The sequence below is a fragment of the Lagopus leucura genome, unplaced genomic scaffold (genome assembly GCF_019238085.1).
Source record: "Lagopus leucura isolate 7727_CA_CO unplaced genomic scaffold, USGS_WTPT01 Super-Scaffold_73, whole genome shotgun sequence".
Taxonomy (NCBI): domain Eukaryota; kingdom Metazoa; phylum Chordata; class Aves; order Galliformes; family Phasianidae; genus Lagopus; species Lagopus leucura.
In genome coordinates this window covers 77,219,223-77,238,535 of record NW_024962252.1, presented here as the reverse complement: position 1 = coordinate 77,238,535, position 19,313 = coordinate 77,219,223, and the positions used below count along the sequence as shown (strand labels likewise).

The 19,313-nt window shown below is 36.0% G+C and overlaps 1 protein-coding gene across 2 annotated transcripts in view; it reads left to right on the top strand.

Moving 5' to 3' along the window:
• Positions 1–19,313, top strand: part of PRKCE (protein kinase C epsilon) — a 271,611-nt gene that overhangs the window by 160,037 nt on the left and 92,261 nt on the right. For both annotated transcript variants that reach the window (XM_042887118.1, XM_042887126.1), the window contains 6 exons: positions 9,430–9,589; positions 10,490–10,524; positions 11,823–11,908; positions 13,695–13,827; positions 16,709–16,851; positions 17,997–18,093. In XM_042887118.1, coding sequence (XP_042743052.1) covers positions 9,430–9,589; positions 10,490–10,524; positions 11,823–11,908; positions 13,695–13,827; positions 16,709–16,851; positions 17,997–18,093 — 654 coding nt within the window. The remainder of the gene's footprint in view (positions 1–9,429; positions 9,590–10,489; positions 10,525–11,822; positions 11,909–13,694; positions 13,828–16,708; positions 16,852–17,996; positions 18,094–19,313) is intronic.

Genomic DNA, 19,313 nt, shown 5'->3' with positions numbered 1-19,313 from the left:
CCCTTCCCTTCCCTTCCCTTCCCTTCCCTTCCCTTCCCTTCCCTTCCCTTCCCTTCCCTTCCCTTCCCTTCTTTTTTTTTTCTGCTTTTCAGTCTTGAGATCTATTTGCTTCACGTTTTTAAAGCTTTTCTTCATAACCCAGGGACTAGATATACTGCTATGTTTAACAAGAGCCAAGATTCTCATGTAACTGTGTTTCAGCTAGCACACTTCGTAAAACATCAAATACTGAAAAAGTTTGTTGGAAGAAATCTCTTCTTTATTTTGTTTCCTGAGGATGTACAAAAGGAAAAATTGAGAGTATATTTACAATCTGTGGCCTAATGTTAGAAATTAGTGCTGTTTAACTGTTAGTGAGTATGTGGTAGGCCCTAAGTTGTTTCTACAAAAGTTAAAACTGTTGTCCCACCTTATTTACTCTGTGTTGTTGGTTTTTTTATCACTAGATATTGTACATTAAAATAACCTATATTTTGAAGCCAAAAATAAATCAGAAGCCTTAAAACTTCTCTAATTTAATCTTGTTATTGAGAAACTTATTCTCTTCTTCTGCCAGTGGTAGATTATAAGGATAGTTGTGTAGTTTGTGTTCCCCATCCTGTCCCTCTACCCCTCTCAGAAAAAAATAATCATATAGCACATTAAGGCACTACTGACAGTATTCAGACTCACAATTTATAGCTACCTCATGGTGTTGTGCCCATAAGCCTGACAAGGAAAAAGTACTTACTGCTTAGCACATGCTTCCATTTTTACAGTGCTGCAATAGATACTTAGAGTTAACATCTAGCAGGGCAGGTAAGTAGTGCTTCAAATATTGGAAAAGTTCCGTTGAAAGCCATCGCACATTGAATATGCTCTTTCATATAACCATATTCAGAAACGCTTGGCTAAATTGAATTTTTTAAGTAGTGTGCTGATAATAAATCATACTTCAGGATTTACATAATGTATCTATTATTGTTCACTGAATTGAAATTAGTAATAATATATTTAATATTGAAAGACATAGATGGGAGAGTTGCTTTAATAGCACAGCTTGTGAGTCAGAGACGTTCCCAATTAAGCTTTTGTTGTACAGTGGAAGGGAGGCGAGGTGAGTTATCAGAATATCCTCCCACATTTGCAAAAAAGGTGATGAAAAAGGGAATGATTTATTTTGCTGTGGGTTTTTTTTTTTGTCTATTACAAATGGTTAGGAAATGGACCAGATGAGATTGCTTGTAAAAGACATCTGGGGTGTCAGAATATGTCCCTTAGTGAGAAGATGTAAACCAGAAAGAGCAAGATATTGGAACACTGGTAAAAGTGTCTTATGGGTTATACATCAGACTAAAAAGGGAAAAGTTGTGGCAGATGTTTACTGGTGGAATCTGTCTTGGAGAACAATCCTTTCTAAGGTGGTGAGTGACACTAATATCTTTCAGTTGTTTTATTCAGTTCAACAATAAAGTTGTGAGGGGTGCAAAGTGCAAAGGTTGATTACCTATGGACTCCTGCAACCTCCCCGCAGGAAAAGAAAAAATTAACTTTGCTGTTGAAATGAAGACGAATCTTTTACCCATGAAGTGTTCTGCGTGCTTTGCAGCAGAGCAATGGTATTTTTTAAGACCACGTCTTTTTAGAGTGGAGAGCTATTTGTGAAAAGATGTAAGTAGTAAGATGAAAAAAGAAACATGCTTAAGCCTTCTTAATTATATTAAAAACATTGATCTTTCTGTCATGCTGACTAGCTGTCAGCCACAGAGGTCTCTGGTGCAGTTTTTGTGCCTTGGGCTCTCATGATGGGACTTCCATCAAAGCACTTTTTGGTGACACCCTGATCCCCAGTCAAAGCTACGATCTTCTGAAAGACTTAAAATCCCTGTCATACAAGCTCTCAGCTTATGCAACTATTAGAAAAACAGTTGTAAACTATTCTGATCTATCACAAACATGTGCTTAAAATACTGTCATTCAGAATCTATCTGGTTTAATGGTTTCCTGTGGGAAAAGGGCTTTGTCCTGGGATTCTCACAATGGTGGTTTTCCTTCTTAGCATCCAACATCATTTCCTTTCCAGGAGGCAGCAAAAGCCAGTTGCTCAGCTCATCCTGCCTGGGGCTCTGTTAAAATAATTCATGGATAAACCATTTTGAAAGGCCATTTTCTACAAAAGCCTTGACTGTGATATTGTGTCCTACTTTCCTTCTTTCCTTTAAGCCAAACAAAGGATGATCAATAGGAACGTGTGTCACCAGATTATCCACCATCTCAGGCAGCTGGGCACACTCTCAGGAGCATGCTGCAAGCGTATTGCAGGTCAGGTCTGCAGACATGCAGCAATAAACATGGAAATCTGGTCCCAGGGATGGCTTTTGGCATAATCATAGTTATAATAATCTTAGTATAGCGTATTATACATGTAGTTTGTTCATTCAAAAGATCTACTTGTTTCAGCATTTGTAAATGATTGATTTAATGAGAGATATTGTACTTGTTTCCTTAACAGGACTTAACACTATCAATACTAACGCCAGGCTACTAATACTATTCATTATTCATGTCTGGATCAACATGGTTTGAATTTCACTATTGCAGACTAAATTCATTGATCTCCCCTGTTTGTTAGCTTATGAGGTCAACTTATGCCACAAAAACTGTTTTACATTTTGCATGTTATTATTGTACACTTTTAAGCATGAGTAAACCAATTACATTCACTGGAGTATGGTTTCTCTCCTGAATAACAGCTTCCATATTTGCCATAGTAGAATTTTTACCTCTCTGATTTCAATTGCAGATTTTCTGGCCTAAAAACATTGTGTTCAAAGTGAGACTGTTGCTCCTAAAGGATAATAGGGCAAGACTGAAGTAACCCTAGATAGCATCGACTTCTTTTGTCCCATTGTTTGATTTTGTCACCTTTTAAACCGAAAGCACTTTAATTCTTGCTCTCTGGAAAATGTGTTCAATGTTTGTTTTTTTTTTTATCTTAGTCTTGAAACGTGAAATGAACTTTTTAGAAAACCTCACATAGCAATAACTTCCCTAAGGTATTTTCAGTAATGTAACAAAGAGTAAATTAAAAATCATAGTTATCATTTTCTTCATGAAAACCATATTTCTTAGAATTGTGAGTATTAAATACCACCAGCAAAGAAACTGGGAGAAAGAAGGAGGAATTTGTCACTGATTTTCTTACTTCATGGATTTTACAAGTATTTATGTACAGGGATTTCTACTCTTGCCTCTTAGATGAAGGCAGGAGCTCATCATTTCTGTCTCTCACTGAACTACCCCTTTGTGAGATAGTGGGGTCTAAAACACAGATTTGGCACTCAATATCTGTGTCCTACTGTTGGCCCTGTCAGCAGATCCTATAAAATAGAAGTTTGTTCATTAGATCTTAGATATAGTAAAACAATGTGCGTTCTGAAGAAAACCTCACGTTACTCCATGTTGTTAACACCTCAAGCGTGTCATCAACTTTGTGGGCATTGTGTAGAGGGAATGCAGCATGACATGAGGGCTCATTTCACTTGCTTTCTTACAGAAAGTCTCGGTGTCATTTAATGGAGAACTTTGCTCAAGCAAGCATAGGACCGAGTTCCTCTTCACCACCAACCTCTCCTTCAGCACAGTAGGCAGGCCGTGGCTGTGGTGTCAGTCTCCTTTCATGCTCAACATCACAGAATCACAGAATCGTAGGGGTTGGAAGGGACCTCCAGAGGTCACCGAGTCCAACCCCCCTGCCAAAGCAGGTTCCTTACACCAGCTCACACAAGTAGGCGTCCAGGCAGGTCTTGAACATCTTCAGAGAAGGAGTCTCCTCAACCTCCCTGGGCAGCCTGTTCCAGTGCTCCGTCACCTCACTGTAAAGAAGTTCTTGCGCACATTTGTGCAGAGCTTCCTATGCTGCAGTTTCTGGCCGTTTACCCTTGTCCTGTCTCCACACACTGCTGAAAACAGTCTGGCCTCACCACTCTGCCCCACACATCTTAGATATTTATAGATCTGGATCAGGTCCCCTCTCAGTCCCCTCTTCTTTTCTTAAGACTAAACAGACCCAGTTCACTCAGCCTTTCTTCATAGGGGAGATGCTCCAGGCCCTTCGCTATCTTTTGGTCCTGCTGGGCCAAAGAGTCTGCTGGACTCTTTCCAAGAGACCCCTGTCTTTTTTGTACTGGGGAGCCCAGAACTGGATGCAGTACTCCAGATGAAGCCTTACCAGGGCAGAGTGGAGGGGAAGGATCACCTCCCTCGACCTGCTGGCCACGCTCTTTTTAATGCACCCCAGAATGCCATTGCTGCCACCCAACGGGGCTGGGAAATTTCTGAAAATTGAATAAAACTTCTCAGTATGCTGAAATTGCTGTAGTACCTTTGGTGCCCACTAGACTTTTTAGTAGTTTTTGACTTTATGATCTGCTTTACTGGTTGAATCAATTGTGGAAATATTTCCACTTGAAAGGATGTGGAGTCACTATTCTTTCTGCTCTGAGGAAGTAATGAATACATTTGGGATAAGAGTAAAGAAGAGAAAGTATGAGCTAGGAGTAAATAATGGCTCAGTATGAGGCAACTGGGGATGTATTTAAAGCATTTTTAAAAAAGGAAAGTAAAACAGGCCCTGAAACAGAATGTACCTCTCACACTTCAATCACTTTTCATTTGTTCATGTGTCAGGGGAAGTCTTTAAATACATGTAGGCAGAATCAAGATATAGATTCAAGATACAGTAAGTAAAATCTTTGTGTTTGTTCTTTACTAGTAAATTGACTGGAAAGTGTATGCTTTTAGGAAAAGACTTACAAAAATTGCATGCTCTTTCTATACCTGTCATGTGTCCAATCTGTGTTCACCCATAAAAACTTCATGAAATCCCGTTACTGTCTTTACCTTACTACTTTTTATTTCAAATTACCAGATCAGGTTTTGCGTGTGTTAGTACTGAGAAAACCATTTAAGAAAAAAAAAGCAGAAGGAAATGTGAACCCATGGGGTTACCTTTTTTGTGTTTGGTTTGGTCATTTTTTTTTTCCTAAGGGTTTTCTTAAACCCTTCATCAGTTTGCCCTAAGAAATCTTGATGACTTTATATATAAATTTCTACTGTAGAGGCCCAAAATAAGAGTTCAGCAATAATCCTTTGAGACTTAAGTTTGATGCGGAATAAGCTGGTTATACTCAGTCATGATATCTGAAGGGTCCTAGATATTGTTCCTGCCTCTTCTGTATTTCCAACAAACATTAGGCGGATTACTTCCATGCCTCAATATCCTTCCTTCTCTGTGAAGTGTCAACAGCCTTGCTTAAACAGGCTGCTTGTACAGTTTATTTTAGATGTTATATAATGCCAAACCAAAAGCTCCTTTTCTTATATACATACTGATGGAAATGGTCAGTGCTTAAGTATTCTGACACAAAAGGTCTCAGTAATAAACTTCTGTCAAATTGCTGTTCCTTTACATTTGATGCTCAATTATGCTTTTTTTTTTCTTTGTAATGATTAAGAGATTAAGCAATATTATTTTTCTTATGTATTTGTTTTTATGGACCCCTGGTTGTAACTAGGGATGGCAGAACTTGAGGACATGCAAGAGATGCACAAGGTGAAAAGCAGTTTGTATCAGTTCGTGTAAGGAGCATTGTGGAAATTGTAATGCTCTATTGTGGAGGGATGTGTTAGGTAGTTCCTGCTACAGTTGCCATTATCCATGGCCTACAGCTTGGCTTTGGTAGACATTTTATTGGAAATTCTTATTTGTTTCTTCTCTCCAAACCCTAATACTCCCTGGGTGTTTCTTCCTCTATATGAAAGGAGGTGCCCAGTGCACTCCAATTTACAACTCCCCAGTCACAGTAACAGTGAAAGCAGTGAAACTTTTCTATGAATGTCATTTCTCTCTCTCATTTTCTGCAATATTTTTTCATGTTTTTGTTTGTTTTCAGAGTTATGTAACTACTTGAAACTTACAGGGCGTGGAACTGAAATGCCAGACTTTGCTGTGCTGAATAATTGTTGCAGATGGTACTCCACACCAAACCTTTCTCATTTATGCTCAAACCTCATTATAAATGGATTCCTAACATGTATCAGCTTTTGTTATTTAGTGTTCAGAGTCTTTATCTTCCAGTCTTGCCCTCTTTGAGGATTGTGGAGTACTCTGTATTGTTTTCTTTTAAGTTAAGGTGTAAAACGTACTGAACAGAAACTGTATGATTAACAGTATTAAATGAAGTTCCAAACAGCTCATTTAAACATCCATTTTGCAATTTCTGCAAGTATTCATGAATCTCATGGAATTTTGAATTCTAGATACTTCTATTGACTTTTATAATGCTTCAAGTGCTTTGAAGTTAAGCCTGCAAGACTTCAGGACTGTGTACTTTGAAATTGTAGGCAATATATTTGTATGTACATGTGAGTATGTAAAAAGAATTATACTGTATTGTTTTCCAAATAACTGAGAGTTACGCTTGGCTGCAGTGAAAAGATGCAAAGGCATGAATGGGTACAGTATAAGGCAAAACTAGTCCTAAATTCGGCAGTTCTCAAGTGCTCACAGAAAGCCTAAAATCAATATGCTGCATTGTAAGTATTCTCCATGAATACTCTGAAGTGATCATGAGCTTTCCTTATTCCTCCTTCCAGAAATGAAATTTGAATAGGGTAAACTGAATAATACAAAGAGTTGATGGACTCCAAATCAAAACATGGAGCATAATGTATTTTACAAAAAAAAAAAAAAAAGAAAAAGAATAAACAAAAACAAAACAAAAACCCACAGCTTTTACTGAGGAAATGATAAGCCTCTGTGACTGTTTAGAAGTGCTGTGTGAAGAATTTTTTCTTTATGTTGGAAGTGCTTGTAGCCTGACTATGGCAGGTTCACTTAATTTTCGTTTGAACTCCTCTGCTAAGAATATAAATGACGTGATTGGACACTGTGCTATATCTTAATAGTATTTTCTGTTATATACCAGTGTAAGACTTTTTCCTTTAAAAATAGCTTTTAAAGGCCAGTTTTGTTTGTGTTGCCAGAGTTTCCAAAATAAGACTTGAAAATGCTAGTTGGCTCTCTCAACAAGATGTTTCCATTTTTTCCTGACTACTCACTCTTTTCTGAGATTGTGACTTTCCTGCTCACGAAAAACAAGAAAATCTGGGGGCTCAGTTTTAAAGGATGTCTTGAGTATGTACATTCTAAATGTATGTCTCTGATGCGACTGGTCGCATATGACTTAAATGGATTTAAAGTAAAGGTGTTCACAGTGCTTATAGAGTGGAATGACTCCTTATAGAGGAGTGACTTACAGCCTTGGGCTGTGGGCACTTCATCCTGACCTGAATCACCTGGAAAGTAACTGCCTTGGTTTAAGTCTGTTGTTCTGAACATCACAGTGATTTGTGCAAGACAGTTTTAAGACTGTAGAAAGGCTTTGCTGATGTGTTCTCACTGAGTAACAGTAATAGCAACCGAGCTAGCAGAACTAAATGTAAACTGAGAGGAAAACTGAGCATAAAGCTCCTGGGTGGATTTGTTGTTCTTGTGCCTTGATCTATTTGATGAAAGGCTGATGGCCAGTGTGGTGGAGACCTGCTGTTTAAGCTGGAAATTTCAGGACTGGTGTATTGCTTTTATCAGTTTTCAAGTCAGTGCATTTCTGAAAAAGACGCCAGTCTGTTATTTTAACTGTAAAAATTGGAAGTGAAAAAAATGAAGCTTCATAAAAGCATTCGGGATAGAAATTTAAGTAATGCAATTATTTTTAGAGATGTATTGATAAAAATCAAACAAAAACTAACCCTACTGTTATGATGTTTTGTTGATCTAGTCAAAAGATTTTCATCTGCTCTGTAAAATTACATGTGCTTTGTCTGTTAACAGTTACTTTTGAGACCAAAAAAAAAAAAAAGCAAAAAGGAGAAAAGTGACATTGTAGACTGATTATCATACCAACTGTGAGCTGTGCACTCTCAGAACATCTTGTTCTTTTCATAAAAACAGATAACTGTCTGTGAAACCTCTCCAAGAGAGTAGTGTGTTAGCTTTCTCATATCCAGACTGCATATGTCAGCAATTTCTAAAATCTGGGTGATGAACAGAAGAGCTGTTCCATGTAACCTATAGAATCATTTCTCACGGTAGCTTTTTTTTTTTGAAGACAGGAAAGACAGGTTTCCAGTGACATTTTAAAATGATTAATTGATTCAGAAGCTGGAAATGAATATTTGATAAGATTTCCAACTACATGCTGTGCTTACTCTGTGAAAAGTGTTTTTTCTCCCAATAGACTGTGATATTTCTTAGAAGTTGGAATTTTACCTAATGCACAAAAATAAGCCTAATTGCTGATTAGTTATTATTTCATATCTCTTTCTTGAAGGAGAATTAGAGCCATTATTTTGATTGCTCTTTGACATAAACAAAGGAGTAGCATTGCATGTAAGTCAGCACTTATTTACTGAAAACTCAGAATATAAAAGGAGTGCTATTCTGGCCATCCCACAGATGGATCTGGTGGGGTGAAATCACACTTTCAATTGAGATGTTCTGTATGATATTACTGTGTAAGGAACATGGTATTTCTAGGGTGTAAATGAATTCGACAGTGTTATGGTTTTTTTGCCCTTGCTGTGCACTGAAAGAAATTGATCTTGATTTCTGATTCTCTGCACTGTTTTCATCAGCTTAATTTAAAATCATTTTCTAAGAATTTCTAAATAAATATCTTTCAAATTTACAACACTGTGAGTTATTTTAATGGATTAATTCCTCAAAAATAGGGACTAGTTAAATATTTGTAACACAATGAGATTGCTACAGATTTGAGCCGTTCTCCAATGATTTATTTCCAGTGCATTATTGTTAAATGTTGCATTAGTACTTGGAGATGTCTAACTCTACATGTCTTTATGCTATTATAATGATTCCGTTTAGCTGAGTAAAAAGTATTAATACTTTAGTGTTATATTTACTGATTTAGGAAGGCCGGTGCATAGATTCAGTGCATGATTGGATTTTGGCCTTCCTAAGTCTGGTATTCTAATTTCAAAAGATATGGGTAGTTCTAGGAATGCTCATGAAGTATTGTCTTTCATTAATGACTGTACACTATTCTTCATTTCTAATGTGAATATAGACTAATGGAGGTATTAGTAATACTTTTCAAAATTATATTTTAGGAAGAGCACCCAATGTATTATGATGGATTTTTCCAAAGGTTTTCATTCTGAGACATACCTGAGATATAGTAACTTTAATTTTTGTTTCCTCTACCATTACATCTCATATACAACCAAACAGGAAGTGGTTGAGAGTAACAGCTTCTTTCCTTTGAAAATTTTGCTGAAAGTGTTTTAGTACCTAAGTAAATTACTAGAGCCTGAAGCTTAGACCATAATCATACAGCCAGTTCTTAATCTTTTTTTCTTCTGTTTCAGCACCCAAGGACAATGAAGAACGTGTATTTCGGGAGCGGATGCGTCCCAGAAAACGACAGGGTGCTGTACGACGCAGAGTCCATCAGGTCAATGGCCACAAGTTTATGGCCACCTACCTTAGACAGCCAACATACTGTTCACACTGCAGAGATTTTATATGGTACGAAGTAACTTTGGTTTGGTTTTCTTTGCAAATTTGTAGGTGTGAAATTTGGACCTATTACTATTACTGGACAACTACATTTTGCCAAGATGTCTGAACTTTTATTTAGAAACTTGAGTACTACCACATTTCTCCTAGGAAATGCTAAGCTTCTACAACTGTTACTGAAGATAAAGGAATATGGGGACATTAGATTTCTGAAGTTCCCATCTTAGGGATACTTAGTGTGCAGTCTCTGTCATTGCAGTATATGTTGAGAACTCCCTTTTAGAAAAAAAGTTCATGTTTAGCACTCACAATTTTCAGATAAAGGATGGAGTAATTTGGTTTTGAGTTTTCAATGATTCTATTGATGTTTTCCACAGCTACCCAGAGATATTGATTTGCACATTAATGTATATAAGATCTGATGTGATCCATAAGTAGAATTTTGTAAGAGCGTGAAGTGAACGAGTCTTCATCAGTGTGAAACCATGTAATTGCACTGTACATGAACTCAACTACATTCTTTAAGAAAAGTCTGCAGTTTAGGCCTTAGGTTAGCGAAGATGATTTCAAGCAACAATATTGGCAAATGCAGTCTTTTGTCAATTTATAAAATTGCTCAGTGACCGTTTTAGTTTCTCTCTGTGTCCCTTGGCTTTACCTTTTTTGCTATAGTAAATGTCTTTACTTCTGAATCTCTTCACAGACTGTATTCCAACCAGATACTGCTTAGTGACTGAAATGGGGTACCTGCTTGAACTAATCTCATTACAGGAATGCAGATATCAGATTAGTGATTAATTAATTATTTTAAGACTGTAGATATCTAGTAAAAAAAGGGGGGGGGGGGCCCAATGTTTTTCATTTTTATAGGTATATATTCTGCTCTCTAAAACACTGTTTTATTTTCAGGGGTGTAATAGGAAAACAGGGATACCAATGTCAAGGTAAGAGAAAGTCTATGGGGAAACAGTTTGAATACATATGTTGTAACATATTAATAATAAATAATATTATCATCAAGCAATTTATATGTACAACGATGAGGATTTAACACAAGTTACTTTGAATATTTTGGTCTCACCAAAGATTCAGTCTTTAAGTCACAGTAAGATTTCCAAGACTGTTTGGTCGTAGGCAGTATATGTGAAATAGCAGCACAGTTAACATCTCTGAACAGCAAATCCTAGCCTCTCTTCTCTGCACATTCAACTGGAATGGCATGTCTGGGGATGTAGGCTTCTTTGTTTTTCATCTCATGCATTTTAAAATTGTCTTCCTTCTCCTTAAGTCTTTATTCAACTTAAGAATTACTATTTGAAAATGCCAGGTAATTGCATAGACTGTAATTAAATAGATGAGGTAATTATAGAGGTCATAATTAAAGTAGGTTATAGCAAAGACTGCACAAATGCTTCATTTTGAACTCAACTTTTCATCTGAATTTCTTGTACTCTTAATTTTTTTCATGCAGTCATTTCTTGGGATGATGTTTATCAGCTAATTCTCATGTGACAAGTAAAAATGATCAAGTTAGTGATGATTTTTCATTACAAAAGACTTGATGAAATTTCACTGTTAATAAATAAATGCAATAAATGATTTTACATGCTATAATAAGAAATATTGCATTAATGAACAGTTGAGATTCCCTGAGTTTTGTTTTGTGTTTTTTTTCTCTCAGCAATGACCAATGCAAGAGGAAAATAAAATTCATTCTTTTACCTCTATGCAGTTTTTTTCCTCAAATAAATCACCTTGAATACTATAGTGTTATAGTCCTTGCAATTGTTAATCTTTTGTATCTGCAAATGTTATTAATTGCTTAAGTAATCAGTATAAATATTGACAAAAATATTTCTGCCTCTTGAAACACTTTTTATTTTACCAATGTTTGGTAATATATTACAGAAGGAGAGTTCACCTTCTTTGAATTTTACAATCAATTACCTTTGTATCTTTTTTTCACTGGAGTCTCTTCAGACAATAATTGTTTTTTACATTTGGGTCTCTTATAATTTGGAAATCAATTATTTATCAAATAAATCAAACGTTATGAAAACATCAGGAAAAAACGTTGCTAATGTTTTAGTAGTGGTTATACATCTTGAGATTTTGGCAGATATGCTTTAGTTTTCTTAACCCTCCTTGTTCTCAAAAGTCCATTGTCTTCTGACTTTGTAAATGAGTTTATGAAATCTTTTTTTCCTAAATCTGTTGGTGTTTTTTTTGTTGTTGTTTACAGTTTGCACTTGTGTAGTCCACAAGAGATGCCATGAACTTATAATAACGAAGTGTGCTGGCTTAAAAAAACAGGAAACCCATGATGAGGTAAATGTTTATTAAAAAAACATTTTCTAGATTCTGCCTTTCATCTGTTCATATTAGTGTTGTGTTCTGTATTTAATCAATACATTTTGTGAACTTCTTTGTGCTCTTCTTGTCCTGTTGTGACATAGAACTTACTTTAAAATGGCAGATTATGACAATAGTTTAATTTACATGGAAATTACCATAAAACAATTTATTTTTAATTAGTGAACTTTTTATAGAATTATATAATGTTTTAGGTTGGAGAAGACCTTAAAGATCATCCAGTTCCAACCCCCTGCCATAGGTGGGGTTGCTACCCACCAGTTCACTGTCTAGGGACCCATTCAACCTGGCCTTGAACACCTCCAGAGATGGGGCATCCACAGTCTCTCTGGACAGCCCATGCCAGCACCTCACCACCCACTGAGTAAAAAATTTCCTCCTAACATCTAACTTAAATCTTTTTTCTTTTAGTTTAAAGCCATTCTCCCATGTCCTATCATTATTAAATCTGTGTGAATAGATGGTCCCCCTCCTGCTTATAAGTTACCTTCAGGTACTGGAAGGCTGAAATGATGGCTCCGTGAACCCTTCACTTCTCTAGGCTAAACATTTCACTACATTTTTGTGTGGGTGAGTTACTAGCAGATTGGATAGGCAGTAAGCTTGGATATCTTACGTCAAAGTAAAAAAAACCCACGCAGTTGCTCATAAAACTTCTACAAAGACTGCATCCAACCTGTTGAAATGTAGAACAGAAGTTGTCCAAGCACTAAAGAAGGCTCCTGGAACTATATAAGATAATGCTATTATGACAAGGTACTTCATGGCTGAGATTTGTGCAAAATGGGCCCGTCCTTCACTGTAGGCTCAGATGAGGCAGGATGTGAATGATCCCAGTTCATTGGCCATGCAGAAGAAGTATATTTTTATTTCAGTCTGTTAAAAGACTATATATCAGGAAAGCTATGTGTAGCTATGGTTTTGAGCCAGTCTTGTAACTTTGATTTGAATTTGTCTGAAACATTGAATATTCTCATTCTTCCTGGGTGCTCCACTGCCATTTTTCATATTAGAACTGCATTTTAACATGTGGTTCACAGTAAGTATTTAATGCTCAAAAACTGATCTCTTGTATAGGATTGTGATAAAGGATTGTGTTTATCTAGTGCTGTTTATGCATGGTATCCACAGGAAGATATGAAATCTTGTGTGGATTTATATTCCCAGGCTCCAGACTGGTGGAGACTTGCATGGTTTGCTGATATAATGCTTTCATTGTTTAGAATGGCTACTCAATCATTGGAGAGAAGCCAGTGGTAATAGGAAAGGGAAGGAAAAATACTGAAATAAATCTCCTGCTGTACAGTGGCCACCATAAAAACTTATCAGTGACATCCTTTAATTAGTATGTAATCAAACTTTGGAATCCCTAAACACAATTAATTGTTGTCATTTTCATCATCTAAAGAACAGTGAGATATGAGAAGGCAAATGGGTTATGATATATAACTCTTTCTTAGTCCTGTATTCTGCCTCCTGCTCCTCAAACAATTGGGAGTGACTTCCTTGCTTTCCACATTAAGAGATCTTTCCTGATAGCTATGTTGTTTTTATTTTTGTTTCCAGAAGTACTACGAACTATACTTTATACTTTTTCTCTTGGACAAAGATCATATTTTGAGCATATGGCTATTTCACTTTTTTTAAAATTCTGTGTGATTTTAAAACATAAAAGGCCTTGTTGTACACTGAGTATAGAAAGATTAATTAGAATGAATTGTGTTGTGCTCTTCTTTTTCAGCAAGTGGGATCGCAGCGTTTCAGTGTCAACATGCCTCACAAGTTTAGCATTCACAATTACAAAGTGCCCACCTTTTGTGACCACTGTGGTTCATTGCTCTGGGGTCTTTTGAGACAAGGTTTACAATGCAAAGGTAAAGGGTGTCATTTTATAGCTTTTCTTTCTCTTTGTGAGTGTAGCAGATTTGGCAAGACGTTTTCTGATTTAATTAAAAAAATGCTGCTACTTCCAAATTACTCTGTCTTTTCTTCTGTATTGAAGGCTAGTCAGAACCAGTCATGTGTCTACATCCAGAAGATGAGAGGTTTTGATATCTAGCTGAATTATGTTTTGTGGTGGTCTGTCTAGCACCATATAGAAAAAGAAAACAAAAGACTCAATATGTTCTGTGCTTGAAAAGCTGTATAATCTGGACTGTATATGAAGCAACTCCTAGAAGGAATATTTGTGTTATTTTAGCTGACAGATAGAAATTATTGGGCTTTCCATATCTGCTTTTTTTGGAACAGCAGAACATTCTAAAAGGGAGAAAACACAATATAAACACAATATTATTTTAGAAACAGTAAACAAAGTACTGCAATTAGTGTTGTGATTTCATAAAGATTGTCAGATCTTTAGAGGGTAGTACGTAACAAACATTACAGACTCTCATTGCATTATACCTTTATGAATGGATGGGTCATCTTCATAAGTACAAACATTGCTCAAAATAATGCCTCCTATTTATTACTGTGGAAACTACAACAGATACGTAGAATGCAAGAACATGATTTGATTGAGCAAATTCTCAGCTACAAAAGACTATTTTTTCAACACATTCACCACAGTTAGCTGTGTGTTTTCATCAGCAGTGAATAAGAACTTACTGTTGCTTTTGTAAACATTGCACCAGCAGAGGTGCCCCAATGTCACTATTGCCACTGCTGAAACACGTCACCCACTGTGCTCCCATCCACTGTCTGGTCTACATAAACGATCAGCAAGTGTTGATGAATGTCACTGGATGCCATTTTTTCTACATGAAAGAATTCAAATACATGCCTTTACTCCACATGCGGTTCCATGTCAGAAGCCATTGTGTCAGACTGCCCCTCCGCTGTCATCTGTCACACAGCAACAACATGTAACGGGGTATTGGTAGAAAGGTTCAACCTCTGCTGCCGTACCATCAGCGTCTGCTCTGACACTGTGTGCCAGCATCATAAAATAGGAGGCATTACTTTCACAGCAGCCCTCTATTTACATCTAAATGTGTAACCTCTGAAACTGTCTTTTGCAGTTATTTAAGATGAGGCATAATTATAGGTGAAGGTCAGACTTAATGTTTCATGTCACATACTGCTGATCAGTAAAAGAAGACATACCTTTCATGGCTAAGTGATGAACACTAAGAGATGTGAAATTCATCCTAACCTTGTGATTCTAGCTAGTGCTTAGTGATAAAATAACTTGAAATTCTCTTTCTTTATTAATGTTAAAGATTCTGTTCCAATTGCTATTTTAATTACGGTGGAGATATGTTTAGAAAAGTTTTTTCAGTTAAATCTGATTTTTTTTTTTTCCCCTTAATTTTTAATCAGAACTATAGTATCTCTCCACTTAACCTGTGAGTTTATTAGTTCACTAGCATATTCTCTCTTAGGTACCACAATCATTCCTTCCTTCTCAACAACAGAGAATAATGTTATGTCTCATGTGCATATGAAAATACAATATTATCTTCATGAACTCTAATATTCTTCCAAGCTGGAGTTGCTTTCTTTTCATTTCTTTTTTTAACAAGTGTTCAACAATATTTACATGTTCTGAGGTGTTCTTGCTTGCCCAGTGTAATTATTAATACCATGAAAAGTGTATTGCAGAGCTATTTTTTTCCTGGTTTTGGTTTTTGTTTGTTTTGTATTTTTTTCCCACTGCATTCATGAAGTTGGAATACGCAGAAATCTCCTGCTTTCAGCTCTTCAGAGTCCTCTCTTATGAATCCTATCACTTAGCTTTCGTCACTGAATATACATACACTGAAAGTATCATGTGTAGCAATTTCTTTTTGCTTTCCATCTGAGCTGAAACATACATGGAAATAGAAATATATTTGGAAACCTGCTTTCTGAAGTGCGTGATTACTTCCAAAGATTATCTGCACTGCTGTCATCGTCTGAGGCAAATGTTTCTTTCTTTAGTTTTTATGCAGTGACACTGCCACTGAGGAACAATGTAACAAAGCGCAGGTTTATAAAACTGTTAGGTTTTGGGCTTTTTTTGTTTTTGTTTTTTGAGTTTGGTAAAAAAAAAAAAAATAAATAATGAAGTGAGGAATTGGATCACTTGAGTGTTTATCTATCATTTAACTACAGTTGCTGTTTTGCTTTCTTTATGCCTTATTCCACAAGAGGGCAGTGAAATCTAAAATAAGCCATGTTTCCTCACTCTATGCTATTTTTAATAGACCTATGTTCTCCCTACTTCTTACTCGTTGTAACCTTACTGACCTCCTACTGGTATGCTAGTTTCTGGAGATGGTATTTAAGAGAAAGAGCTTAGTAAGTGGATTACCATTTGCAGGGTAGAGAGTGTTTGAAAGTACCAAAGAACTTAAAGCACTGATAATTTTTAGGCCTGCCTGCAGTAGGAATTCATTTTCCTCAGTAAAAATGAGCAAGGAACAACATATGAGAGCAAATGGATGTCTAAAGTCCAAGCTCTGAGAAATTCTTCTATTTTAAATTCTAAATAGGATTTTTATAGTATCGTCAGATGTTTTCATTTGTTCCTGTGCCTGTCTGGGGACTATATGAAGACTGTATGAGAACGATAAGTTCTGCATTTTCATAGCAGAAGAATAACAACTAGGTTGGTCATTTTATAGTCATTACAAATCCAGCTAAGTATTTTTCTACCGAAATTATATTTATTTGAAAAAACTACTGGTAGATCCAATGAGATTTGATTTAAGTAAGACAAAATGATAAGATAGTATTTATGCTATTTTGTTACTTTACATTTCATTGCAGTTTGCAAGATGAATGTACATCGACGCTGTGAAACAAATGTGGCACCAAACTGTGGAGTGGACGCTAGAGGCATAGCTAAAGTTCTTGCTGATCTTGGAGTTACTCCAGATAAGATCACTAATAGTGGGCAGAGGAGGAAAAAGGTAATTTTGGTATAAAAATGACACTACTATGGCTGTGCTGTAGATTCACAAGCTAGAGTTCAATCCCATTCACTTGATTAGCACAAAAGATTTTTTATTTATTTATTTATTTTTAAAGTTAGTGCATAACTAAGCCTTTGGCCATTGAGTTACTCTTTTATTCTGAACTTCAGTATGAAATTTATTTTGAGCTGATGTAATTTTGTAGAGCTGGAGACTCTGTAGTCTGGAAATATTTCCCCTTTTTAAATCTAAGAAGGGAGATTTGACAGAGAGACAATATCCGACACATCAATTCACGTCAGTAAAAACATAAATGTGTCTCTGACTCAGAATTGGCATAACTGATTGTTTGAGACACTGTGCTACTCCATAGCATTATTAATAGGTGATAGTAAATGAACAACGTGTTGATGCACATAAAAAGGAACTGCTCATCAGATGATGGTTCCAGAGTTATTATTGTTATTATAATAAGAACTAGACTGATCTTCTTCAAATGAAAGCCAACCAACTACATCCAAAGTTACTGGAGTTATTGTGGACTTGCATATCCTGGATCAGAATGTGGCCACGTTTTCTATCTCAGTTTGCTCTCACTTGCAGGAATAGGCAAATGTTAGGCATAATTTCATAAAACATTGTCCCTTTGTTGTTTACATTTTTCCAATTATTGAGTACTTGGAACTCATGTATGTTGTTTCAAAATGGTACAGAAACAGAGAAGACTCAGAAATTAATTGATATTAGACTCCTGAGAAAAGATATTTTCATGTTGTTACTCCAGGAGTCAGTTTGTAATGTTTGCTAATATATAATTAAATGTACCTATTAGATTGATTTCTACACGGGTTCAGGGTAGTTTTTTAAAACTTTCTCTCCCAGTGGATATGATTATTACATTTATTTCATCTGAAGAACCTGTTTTCTTTTAAACTGTTGGTTCTTTCTGTTTGTATTCTAGTCTTTATTTGGTGTGATGCCATCTCTTGATGGTTGAGGTTCTGCCAGTGAGAGCCAGTAGGGCTAGAACATCTTCAGTTTTCTTTATATTTCTACTTGTGAATTAATATCGATAAATTTCCACTCAGTGCCCAACTCTGGAGGACCTTATAACTTAGTACCCTTTTTGGTTTTGTGTTCAGCTAATTGCAGGTGCAGAGAATCAGCAACCAGTTCCTGGAAGCACATCATCAGAGGAAGACAGGTCAAAGTCAGCACCGACTTCTCCATGTGATCAAGGTTGAACTTTTTGTTTTCTAATACATACTGTCACTTACTGCCCTTCTTTATAAGGAGTAAAAAAGCTAGCACCTCCAGCCTATGTAGAACCTGATTAACCAAGTAGCTACGAGAAAATGAAGCACTTACTGAGAAAGATACAACGTGTAAAAACTTGTTTTTAAGACTTGCTCTCATTTCTTTAAAATCTGTGAAAGGTAAAATTATAAAACTCTCAAAATATTTTAAGTTTACCAGATGAGTCCTTGCCTAACTAAATACCTTAATATAGGAAGGTTGTGCTGTTGTGAGAGTGATAGCATTTTAAATAGTACCGCAGAACCTAAGTGTTCTGATCTATCTGAGAAACGCCTCTTGTCTTTTAATAAGTTTCTTAGCTAAAATTAGCTTTTTGAAGTTCCATTTGAACATTTATGATAATAAAAGCTTCCACACAATTAGGGTATGCTAGAGTTCCTATGCATTCTCTGTAGGATTTAGAGACAAATATTGTTATCTGTCACTGATATTACTTTTTTTTTCTTGAGCTGAACATTTCGATTGACAGAACACGTACGTCAGCAGTATGCTTAGAATCTGATCCAGCTGGTATTTTTGAACATTAATTGTCTGTGAATGCGTCTTCTGTACCACTGCATCTGTCAACTAGTGAATGCAGTATCCTCCATCAAGGCAAAAGAAGATGAATATTTTTGTGTTAAGTTCTTTGAAAATTATTTACATATAATTTTCAATATATTTTACATATATTTACAATAATTAGTTGAGAAATTTATCACCCTTAAGGGGAAAACTTGCCAAAGTTGAATCCAGAACTGATTAAAATTTCTCAACCTTTAGGTTTCAGAGGCAACATATTAATTATATAATAATTTTGAAATATTTGATGTTTTGGTTAAAATTAGAATAAAGAATTTGTCTGTATACTCTTCTACATTTCAGTCTTTTAGATACCCAGTTTTTGCTTCCAAAGCCATAAGGCAGAAGTACTATGTAAAAGCTTGAGGCAGATTCTGAGGTACTTTAACCATCAGGACTCACTGAATTTTAGTGTTTTAGAAGCCTTGAAAACCATTTAGCAGATCTATACAATTGCCACGTGAAGGAGCACTAACAAGTTGTCAAATACTTCATTGACTTGTGTCTGATAAGAGCTGGAGCTGAGTAAGATACTCAGCTCATGTTGGCTTCCAAGGATTGGGATGCCCAGCTATCCTTTG